The 12265-nt window shown below is 42.8% G+C and overlaps 1 protein-coding gene across 1 annotated transcript in view; it reads right to left on the reverse strand.

Moving 5' to 3' along the window:
* The window catches only part of GPN1 (GPN-loop GTPase 1), a 75787-nt gene that overhangs the window by 12453 nt on the left and 51069 nt on the right, over window positions 1-12265 (reverse strand). The window contains exon 11 of the mRNA XM_030198571.1: window positions 7346-7385. Coding sequence (XP_030054431.1) covers window positions 7346-7385 — 40 coding nt within the window. The remainder of the gene's footprint in view (window positions 1-7345; window positions 7386-12265) is intronic.

The following is a 12265-nucleotide window of genomic DNA, read 5'->3' on the forward strand; positions in this document are numbered from 1 at the left end:
CAATAGTTTTTGTTCTTTCTAAAGTAATCTTTTACTACTATAATTTTATCCAGCTCGGAGAAGGTGACTGTAAGGGTGGCAACAAGTAGTGGTATCTTGAAATTTTTCCAAGCTGATGAGTCGTAGCAACTGAATGAAATCTCTATAAACCTGGTGGATGTAATGGGGCAATTTGACAAATTTGAAGAGTAGCAAATCTCCTGGACCGGATGGTACTCATTCCAGTGTACTGATAGAATTGAAAAATGAACTTGCTATCTTTAAAACTGAGCGTGGTACTGGAAGATTGGAGGGTGGCCAATGTAACGCCGATTTTTTAAAAAGGTTCCAAAGGCGATCCAGGAAATTATAAACCGGTGAGCCCGACATCGATGCTGGGCAAAATGGAAGAGACTATTATGAAGAACAAAATTACAAACCATATTCAAAAGCATGGATTAATGAGACAAAGCCAACATGGATTTAACATAACATAGTAACATAGTGAATGATGGCAGAAGGGAAATCTTGCCTCACTAATCTATTACATTTCTTTGAAGGAGTGAACAAACATGTGGATAAAGGTGAGCCAGTTCATATTGTGTATCTGGATTTTCACAAGGCATTTGACAAAGAACCTCATGAAAAACTCCAGAGGAAATTGGAGAGTCATGGGATAGGAAGTAATGTCCTATTGTGGAATAAAAACTGGTTAAAAGATAGAAAACAGAGAATAGGTTAATGGTCAGTATTCTCAATGGAGAACAGTAGTTAGTGGGGTTCCCCAGGCATCTGTGCTGGGACAGCTGCTTTTTAACATATTTATAAATGACCTAGAGATGGGAGTAACTAGTGAGGTAATTAAATTTGTTGACAACACAAAGTTATTCAAAGTTGTTAAATCACAAGAGGATTGTGAAAAATTACAAGAGGACCTAACGAGACTGAGAGATTGGGCGTCTAAATGGCAGATGACATTTAACGTGAACAAGTGCAAAGTGATGTATGTGGGAAACAGGAACCTGAATTATAGCTACGTAAGGCAAGGTTCCACGTTAGGAGTCACCGACCAAGAAATGGATCTAGGTGTCGTCACTGATGATAGGTTGAAACTCTCTGCTCAGTGTGCTGCGGAGGATAAGAAAGCAAATAGAATGTTAGGTATTATTAGGAAAGGAATGGAAAACAAAAATGAGGACATTGTAATGCCCTTCTATCGCTCCATGGTGCGACCGCACCTCAAATATTTTGTTCAATTGTGGTCACCGCATCTCAAAAAAAGATATAGTGGAATTAGAAAAGGTGCAGAGAAGGGCAACATAAATGATAAAGCGGATGGGACGACTTTCCTATGAGGAAAGGCTAAAGCAGCTAGGGCTCTTCAGCTTGGAGAAAAGACGGCTGAGGGGAGATATGATAGAGGTCTACAAAATAATGAGTGGAGTGGGATGGGTAGACGTGAAGCGTCTTGTTTACTCTTTCCAAAAATACTAGGACTAGGGGGCATGCAATGAAGCTACAAAGTAGTAAATTTAAAACGAATCTGAGAAAACATTTCTTCACTCAACATGTAATTAAACTCTGGAATTTGTTGACAGAGAATGTGGTAAAGGCGGTTAGCTTAGCGGGGTTTTAAAAAGGTCTGGACGGCTTCCTAAAGGAAAAGTCCATAGACCATTATTAAAATGGACTTGGGGAAAACCCACTGCTTATTTCTGGGATAAGCAGCATAAAATGTTTTGTACTTTTTGAGATCTTGCCAGGTATTTGTGACCTGGATTGGCCACTGTTGGAAACAGGATGCTGGGCTCCATGGACCTTTGGCTTTTTCCCAGTATGGCATTACTTATGTACTTATCTCTGAAGACTCCTTCTCAGGCAAAATCATGGCTCACAGTGCCCAGAGGAGTAAAAAAAAAAAAAAAAAAAAATCTTGGATAGCTTGTTAACCCCTTTCAAAATAGGATCTTCATCTACCAGCTACTGACCTGCTGGCTCAGAGATCCACAGGGCCTCTAAAATGTGAGAAGAGAGCACCACCTTATGAAATAGTGCAGCCGTCCTCCAGGAACCCTGATGGAAAGAAGTGGTGTTTCTGTGAAAAGTTGATCAGCCAGTCCAGGTCACCCCTTCCTGTTAGCCTCCAGCAAGGCTGGCCCTGAAAAAAGGGACCACTGCTTATGCACAAAGCCTCTGAATCTGACAAAAAGCCTGCTGCATGACCAGCACAAACTCAGGAGAGGCGCCCCACCTCCTGATCCCTGAAGGCACTAAACTACCCCTGTGCCAATGCCCCCCTCCCTCCCAATGTCCACAGTTTCTGTACCAACAATGGAAGACAAGAGAAAATATATAGCATCTCCAAGGAAGGGCTGACCTGATGAGAACCAGAAGTTCATGCCGGTCATACGAAAGGAAAGGGTTTCCTGCCTTTAAGGATTCCCCAGTGAGGGCAGTAAGCTCCACCTGCTTTGCCTGACTTCCACATGCAGGAGACGTCAAGGCTTGACCATCAAAAAGCATCAGTGCTACAGGTTCCACGCCCCAATCACACTCCAGGCATGCCCAGGCTCCGTTGATACCACCACAGTTCCTGCAGCACCTGCTGCATTCAGAGGCAGCTGACACTGTTTCAGCCCCAGATCACTACTTCAATCAGGCCTTGCTCCCCCCTCCAGTAGCCCAGAGCAATCGGGCAGCTGCTCCTATTGCCACTTCTTACAGTTACTCTCTCTCAGATCATCTCTCACTAATTCTTAGGGGTTTTGATTTGGGTTTGTGAAACTGTAAAACAGCACGTGCAAAGGAGGGAGGAAAGCTAACAAACATACTCACTAAACACAGTGGTGGATGCAAGTCAACCATCCAGAATCTGCCTCAAGCTGCTCACGAGACTGGTCTCTTTCCCTATTCAACTGAAACCCCAGAGGGAATGGAGGCACAGCAAAACCCTTGGCCCAACCCAAGGAAAATATCAGAAGAAAGGAGGTGATGCCCCTGTACAAGTCGTTGGTGAAGCCCCACTTGGAGTATTGTGTTCAGTTTTCAAGGTCGTATCTTGGTAAGGATGTAAAAAGACTTGAAGCAGTTCAGAGAAAAGCGAAGAAAATGGTATGGAATTTGCGCATGAGGAGAGACTTGAGGACCTGAACATGCATACCGTGGAGGAAAGGAGAAACGGGTGTGATATGATACAGATGTTCAAATATTTGAAAGGTATCCATCTACAAACAAACCTTTTCCAGAGACAGGAAGGTAGTAGAACTAGAGGACATGAATTGAGGTTGCAGGGGGCTGACTCAGGAATAATGTCAGGAAACAGTATTTCACTGAGAGGGTTGTAGATACCTGGAATGCCCTCCCGTAGGAGATGGTGGAGATCAAAACGGTAGCACAATTCAAAAATGCATGGGATAAACACAAATGAATCCCGTTTAGAAGGAATGAACCCATAGACGATTAGTAGTGATTAGATGGCAACACCAGTAACTGGGAAGCAAAGCCAGTGCTGACCACACTTCTAGGGTCTATGCCCTGATCTTGGCTGGAGGGATTCAGATGGGCTGGAGTGGGGCTTCGATGACAACTTCAGAAGTTAAATTGTTCCACCAAATGGAGAAGTCTGGAAACTGGTGCCCTGGGAACCCTTGAATAGAGGAGACAGCTCTCAAGCTGCTGCCCACTTGACCTGAAGTCCCGAGACAGGCCAAGAAAGCACAACCCTGCTTCACCAGCACAGAATGTGTCAACATCTGCTGGAAACAATACTGGCAAGACTTCTCTTATAGGCAGTGATGTCAGTTCTTTCTCTCCACTAACTCTTGGCAGGGAGGCATAAACCTATTGGTCTGGACTAGAGAATGACACAGGGAGAAAATTTGCCCCCATCCCCGCAGGCTCTGCCCTCATCTGCAGAAGCCTCAAACTTTTTATTAAGGTAAAAAAAGGAACAATAACAATGAGCAACTGTTTATAAATCACAAATGGAAAACAGTAACAATGAGCAACTATAATAACCCCCTCTACCCTTCCAACCCAACAATAGCTGACTTCTACTACCCCAAGGAACCCTAATCCACCCTGTTAAAATGTCCTGCACATAAAGATAACGCAAGAGGTAACCATCTTTCGAAAACTACTGAAAACTGACTTATTCAAGAAGGCATACAACAACCGTCCTAATTACCAAACAATAAGAATGAAGATTAAGATTGGCCCGACCCAATCACGCGACCGAGCAAATTCAATGACCTTAACGAACAAATAATACTACTTCTAATCTAATATCGTCTACTATGCAACCACAAAATGACGATTAACCTCACCGCCATACACTAACACTCTCACCCTAATGTCCTCACCTGAGCAACTACATAATGCCGACACCTACACAAGATCACAATGCATTCCTCTACCATGTATGTACGCACTTGATTGTAAAACCATGTACTAATATGTACGCAAGATCACAATGCATTCTTTCACCATGTTTGTACACACTTGATTGCAAAACCATGTGCATATTTGTAGTCCGGAATGGCAATCGCCATTACGGCAAATGTAAGCCACATTGAGCCTGCAAATAGGTGGGAAAATGTGGGATACAAATGCTACAAATAAATAAATAAATAAATATACCCTGGCAGGGGAGAAATATGCCAAAGAACTGTTATGATTTTTTGATCAGTGGATGAATAAAAAGTCATTATTCATCTCAGAATTCAATTTAGCTCTCCTGTCTTCCATAGAACTTCCTGCAATAGAAAATGTCTTCTCAGAAGATGTGCAAGTAGCAGGAATGCACGGGATCCCCCGTGCAAGTTTTGCAAGTACTTTTGCTTGTTTTTCTAAAAAATCTAAACATTGTCATGTGCATCACTCAAACATAACTGTCCAATTCATTAACAACTTTCAAAATAGAGAATGATATAGGGACAAAGTTTGTCCCCGTGGGCTCTGTCCCCACAGTTACCACGGGTCCCCGTACCTCTGCCATTCTCTAGTCTGGACTAGTCTACCAAAACAATAAAGAATATTTTTTTTTTAGTGCAACCCTGAAGAATGCTACCAAAACACTGCTCAAGCTTGACTCACAGGAATTGCCAGCACCTTCTCCAACTCCTTCTGGCTCTTACAGTGCCACTGCTCCAGTCTGACAAGGAATGAAGGGTAAAAAATATCTAGATATTGGGAACCTATCAAAATGTTTATGCACCAAGGCTTTTTGCTTATAACTGAAAAGCACTTTTCCAAAACTCACTCCATTTTTTGACAGATTAATTATGCAATTAATTTTGTTCACCAAGGCAAGATTACTATAGCTTATTCCTGTGCCAAAACTCATACACAGTGAATTTTGGCTCAGGATTAAGTTACAATAAATTAATCTTGCCTTTGTGAACAAATTAATTGCATAGCTCAAAACTGACAAAAAATGGAGTGAGTTTTGGAAAAGTGATCTTCAATTTGCTTTGTTTGTGTTCATTTTTTCCATTTATTTACTGTATATTGCTTGCTTTCTTTTGCTCCCCTTCCTCTCTTTAGCCTCTTTCCCTCTGCGCCCTTATTTGGCAGTCTGACCCTAGCACTAGTAGTGTGGGATCAAGTGCTGCAATTTTTGCAAAGACAAGTGCCATGGCAGGGACGCCTGCCACCACGCTCCCATGTACCTTTTGGGATGAGCCAGGGTCTTAAGATTGTGGACAGGATAACCTTCAGAATTACTTATGTAAGGGATCAGACTTTGGGGATGGCAGGGGCAGAATGATTTTTTTTGTGTTGAGGGGCCCAAGCTCCAACCTAACCCCTTCCCCAGTTCCCTGTCCCCTTCTCCCAGGTCTGGAATTAGATCCCTTCTCGAAAACCCTGTTCCATGTTACCTCTGAGCCCCCTTCTCTCAAGCCTTTGCACCAGGCCCCTTCTGCCACCTCCATGCAGCATCAGACTCCTTTCTGCAACCACATCTACTAGCACCTCCCCTGTCCATATCCATCCCCCCTTTGTCCAACATCACCTATGTCCTTATTCCCCCTCATGCATCCAGCATTGCCCCTCTATGTCCCTACCCCCTCCCCATGTCCACCTTCTTCTCTCACTCTTTCCTTCCTTTGCACCGCACCGCACCCCTCCTCATCTCAGGGCAAGCATCTGTTCATTTCTTTTCCTTCCCTCCTGTATTCCTCAAGCCAGCTTATCTTCCATTCTCTTCCCTCTCTCCTCATGGATCCCAACAAGTTTCTCTTTTCCCTCCCTTTTGTACCTATCCCCCACTCCCCATGAGACCTGCATCTCCCCTCTTTCTACTTTCCCTGCAGTTCCCGCCATCCCTCCCTCTGCCCCCCCCAACCTCCCCAGATAGTTCTTTAAACTTACCTTTATGTCCGCCCCTCCCCCCAAATGCCTATGGGAGAGGGAGTCTTACATCTGGGTTGGAGGCACCAGGGCCCTGTGTCACCAGGGATCAGATGTCCCCCTGGGGTAAAGTATCTCCAATGGGGATGGGGGTGGTCTTCAATTCAGGCCAGTGGGTCCTTTAATTTTATAGTGTTTCTGCATAAAGGGCCTTCTTCACTAAGTGGCAAGGCCTGAGCTTGCCACCTGCCACAGCACTCAGTAGGGGGGGGTGGGGGTCACTTTTGGCAGGCCAGGCCTATCTTCCCTGCCTACTTATCCTGTCCTCACTTCTGTTTTGGCCTGAAGCACCCCGCCAGCCCAAGTCTACTAACTGTGCACCACGGAAACTGCCACTTTTTATGCCAGCAGGTAATGAGGATCCTCAGTAGCTTGTAAATCATCAGGCTGAAGAGAGTTGTCTCTTCTTCTGGTGCTCATGAAGACTAGGCCTCTACTAGCAAACAAGTATCATTGCTTTGGCTCTTTTTTTTTTTGTGTCCTACAATTATTCTTTTTATTTAACTGGTATACACGTTTACTTGCATAAGCACAAACGCACATATGCTTAAGGATGGACAGACTGAGCCTCAACAATGGGTGTTTTCTCTCTTTTAAGAAATATACCAGAAAAGGGTGCTCCCCAACATATAGCTAGTTCTTCACTTCCAAGAAGAATCACTATTTTTACCCTTGTATTGTCCCAAACACTATCCTAACAGACAGAATTTTACAGACTTGCCAAGTGTTCCAGAACAGTCATCCCTGCTTCCTTTTCTCCGTTACTCAACAAAAGGCTGGTGTCATGCCACCACTCTGTGCTCCTCTGGCATCCTCTTAACTTCTACATCATTCCATCTTCTCCCTACCACACTTCCAGGTTTTTTTTTCTTTTTATTGCTCATTCTCCCACCATACTTGGCCCTCTACATTACCATTTACACCCTCTCCCAGCAAAACACAGCCACATACTTACTAGTGTCCTCCTCAGGCGCTCATATTCTGGACGATAGTCCCTAGAGAAAGAGAAAGAGAGATTGAAAAGAATCTCCAAAATATTTTAAAGTATCTCTCAAATTGTGGGTTATATCCCTCACAGAAGGATCATGGTACGTTGTCAAAAGCAAGCAAAAACATTTAAAATGTAGAGGGAAGAGAATTAGTCTGGTGACTCTGTGGCAGTACTGAGAAATGTCATACAGACAGACCTGGGGTGATTCCTGGGTCAGGTCATCTGTTCCTGACCAGCTTTCATACAAATTTACACCGGTTACAAAAGGAACCCTTGCTCTAGGCACTGCTGAGATCCCGAATGGAAGCACTCGGTACCAAGAGTGTTGAAGACGCAGTGTAAACATTACACATTTTCTTATAATTCAAGTGGAACACTAATGTGTGTAGACATCTTTCAAATCTGACAATCATAGTCAGTAATTCTGTTTAGATGAAAAACTGTTTGGTGGAAAAGTAAAGAAGACAAATGGGTTTTATAAAGGATCACTGCACCATTTCCCAGACTTCATAAGCAGTTACTGTAGTTCAATCTAGACATCAGAGATCTCAAGTAGTTATTGAAAAAGGCAAAATTCAAAACATATTCTTTTAGGACAATTATGCTTCTATAGACTATGGTCTATAATTGTCAGCCTTGAAAGATGCCTAAATATTCTGTAGTGGAACGCTCTCGGAGGCATCCTCATGCATACTAAGCAATTTGGGACGCCATGTGATGGGCCTAAGCAACGAATACAGACCATGTGGTAGTCTGTAACTGAAAACAAAACAAAAACAGACCACCACCATCCTTCCGCTGTACCACATAGGAGAAGAAGCAAGGATGGCCAAAAGGAGATAAGGATGTCACAGGAGCTACCCTACTGGAACCAGTTTATTTATGTGTAACATAAGGCTGGCTCCTCCGTGTATATCTCCAGAGTATTGCTTGTATTATATTTTATTTTTGTTACATTTGTACCCCGCACTTTCCTACTCATGGCAGGTCAATGCGGCTTACATATTGTATACAGGTACTTATTTGTACCTGGGGCAATGGAGGGTTAAGTGACTTGCCCAGAGTCACAAGGAGCTGCCTGTGCCTGAAGTGGGACTCGAACTCAGTTCCTCAGTTCCCCAGGACCAAAGTCCACCACCCTAACCATTAGGCCACTCCTCCACTCTATACTTTCCGTATGCCTGAAAGACAAGGAAAAGTAAGGGCAACCTAACCCAATACTCCACCACCGGGTCAAGTTTTGATTCGGCAAAATGTTTTTTTATTTTAGGAGCAAGCCAGAGGGATCCTTGCTGCCCTCCCAGTGCAGAGAGAGCCGGGGAGTGGGGGGTATGAGGACAGCGTTTCACTCAACCCACCTGCCCGAACACCTCCACAGCTGCTGGTGTGTAGTTCACCAACTTTTATGGAGGTACTGACTAACATAGAACAGGCATCAGTCAGTGTCCCAACTACAGCTGGAGTTGGTGAACCCTGGTTCGTTCTGGAGAGAGTGAGGAATTATTGAGAGGAGATAACATCAGAGTTCAGTCCAGTGGAGGGAACTCAAGCAGTTCTAGAGATTACCCTTGTCACAATTTGGAAAGCAACCACCAAACTGACTAGAACTGTGAGTAGTAAAATGGATCAAATGGAAAAATCTGCTGAGAGCATGTCGGCATAGGTTATGAAGACTGAGACAACTTTAGAAGATCATTCGAGGAGATTTGTTGAGATGGAAAGAAATGTGAAAGAAAAGCAAGGAGATTCAGTCAATTAAGAGTTTTACAGATACTCAGTGAAGGATCACATGAAGAGTTGAGGAGAGGTGACGTGTTTCTGTTCTTCTCTGGGGCTCCCGCTCCTTACCGGCGCACATTCCAGCAAAACACGCAAGCAGTCTACATCAAATTACAGCCCACTGATTCCTCAGTGTATGTATGGACTCATTTGTGACATGGTCCAAGGCAGCAATATAGGGGAAATCCACTAAAAAAGACCCTGAAAAAGCATAAAATGATGGAGAATCCAATATGGTGCAGGCTATAACTACCACTTTCATGCTTTTCACTGCTACTTATTAACATATTTATAAATGATCTAGAGATGGGAGTAACTAGTGAGGTAATTAAATTTGCTGACGACACAGAGGACCTTACGAGACAGAGACTAGGAGGCATATTTTCAAAGCACTTAGCCTTCCAAAGTTCCATATGGAACTTTGGAAGGCTAAGTGCTTTGAAAATATGCCTCTTAGTGTCTAAATGGCAGATGACGTTTAATGTGAGCAAGTGCAAAGTGATGCATGTGGGAAAGAGGAATCTGAATTATAGCTACGTAATGCAAGGTTCCACATTAAGAGTCACGGACCAAGAAAGGGATCTAGGCTTCATCGTTGATGATATGTTGAAACCCTCTGCTCAGTGTGCTGCAGCGGCTAAGAAAGCAAATAGAATGTTAGGTATTATTAGGAAAGGAATGGAAAACAAAAATGAGGACGTTATAATGCCTTTGTATCGCTCCATGGTGCGACTGCACCTTGCATATTGTGTTCTATTCTGGTCGCTCCATCTCAAAAAAGATATAGTGGAATTAGAAAAGGTACAGAGAAGGGCGACAAAAATGATAAAGGGGATGGGACAACTTCCCTATGAGGAAAGGCTGAAGCGTCTAGGGCTCTTCAGCTTAGAGAAAAGATGGCTGACGGGAGAAATGATAGAGGTCTATAAAATAATGAGTGGAGTGGAATGGGTAGATGTGAATCATTTGTTTATTGTTTCCAAAAATACTAGGACAAGGGGACATGTGATGAAGCTACAAAGTAGTAAATTTAATACGAATCTGAGAAAATTTTTCAAAATGTGGTAAAGGCAGTTAGCTTAGCGGGGTTTAAAAAAAGGTCTGGACAGCTTCCTAAAGGAAAAGTCCATAGACCATTATTAAAATGGACTTGGGGAAAATCCACTGCTTATTTGTTGGATAAGCAGCATAAAATGTTTTGAACTCCTCAAAACATTTTATGCTGCTTATCCCACTCTTTCAGGATCTTGCCAGGTATTTGTGATCTGAATTGGCCACTGTTGAAAACAGGATGCTGGGCTTAATGAACCTTCGGTCTTCCCACTTCTCCCGTCTCCGCTTTTGTGAAGAGGAACCATATCAGCTCGTCTCTAGTCCCGGGGAACTTCTCCCATCTTTAAAGATCTACTAAATAAATCCTTAAGAGGTTGCACCAGGACTTCTCTGAGCTCCCTCAGTATCCTGGGATTTATCTTATCCGGCCCAATAGTTTTTGTCTATGTTCTTTTTCTCAAGCTGTTTATAAACGCTTTCTTCCATGAATGATACAATATCCTCTCCATTTCCAGACACTTTCTTGGTAAACAACCATGGTCCTTCTCCAGGATTTTCTTCTGTGAACACCGAGGAGAATTGTTTGTTTAGCACGTTCACTTTACCATCATTATCCACTTGTAATTTTTCACAATCCTCTCGCGATTTAACAACTTTGTGTTGTCAACAAATTTAATTACCTCACTAGTTACTCCCATCTCTAGATCATTTATAAATATGTTAAAAAGCAGCGGTCACAGCACAGACCCCTGGGGAAACACTATCTACCCTTCTCCATTGAGAATATTGACCATTTAACCCTACTCTCTGTTTTCTATCCTTTAACCAGTTTTTAATCCGCAATAGGACACTACCTCCTATCCCATGGCTCTCCAATTACTACTGAGGTACTTTTGAAAATCCAGATACACAATAATCAACCAGGCTTGCCTTTATCCACGTTTGTTCACACCTTCAAAGAAATGTAATAGATTGGTGAGGCAAGATTTCCCTTCAGTAAATTCATGCTGGCTTTGTCTCATTAATCCATGCTTTTGAATATGCTCTGTAATTTTGTTCTTTATAAAAAAGTCTCTATCACTTTGCCCTGCACCGACGTCAAGCTCACCAGTCTATAATTTTCCGGATCACCTCTGGAACCTTTTTAAAATATTGGCGTTACATTGGCCACCCTCCAATCTTCCGGTACCACACTCCATATTAAAGATAAATTACATATTATTAACAATACTTCCGTCAGTTCATTTTTCAGTTCTATCAGTACTCTGGGATGAATACCATCCAGTCCAGTTGATTTGCCAAATTGCCCCATTACATCCTCCAGGTTTATAGAGATTTCATTCAGTTTCTCTGACTCGTCAGCTTTGAATACCATTTCTGGCACCAGTATTTCTCCCAAATCTTCCTCGGTGAAGACCGAAGCAAAGAATTCATTTAATCTCTCCGCTATGGCTTTGTCTTCCCTGATTGACCCTTTTACCCCTCGGTCATCGAGCAGTCAAACCGATTCTTTTGCCGGCTTCTTGCTTTTAATATATCTAAAAAATTTTTTACAATGTGTTTCTGCCTCCAATGCAATCTTTTTTTCAAAGTCCCTCTTTGCCTCCCTTATGCTGTTTCTTATTATTTTCAGTCGGTTCCTTCTTCCATTTTCTGAAGGATTTTCTTTTAGCTCTAATAGCTTCCTTCACCTCACTTTTTAACCATGCCAGCTGTCGTTTGGTCTTCCTTCCTCCTTTTTTAATACATGGAATACATTTGGCCTGGGCTTCCCGGCTGGTATTTTTGAACAGCATCCACGCTTGATGTAAATTTTTGACCCTCGCAGCCGCTCCTCTGTTTTTTTTTCACCATTCTTCTCATTTTATCATAGTCTCCTTTTTTAAAATTAAATGCTAACGTATTTGATTTCCTATGTATACTTACTTCAAAGCTAATATCAAATCCGATCATATTATGATCACTGTTATCAAGCAGCCCCATCACCATTACCTCCCGCACCAGATCATGCGCGCCACTAAGGATTAGGTCTAGAATTTTTCCTACTCTTGT

This window comes from Microcaecilia unicolor, chromosome 3 (assembly GCF_901765095.1).
Source record: "Microcaecilia unicolor chromosome 3, aMicUni1.1, whole genome shotgun sequence".
NCBI classification, from domain to species: domain Eukaryota; kingdom Metazoa; phylum Chordata; class Amphibia; order Gymnophiona; family Siphonopidae; genus Microcaecilia; species Microcaecilia unicolor.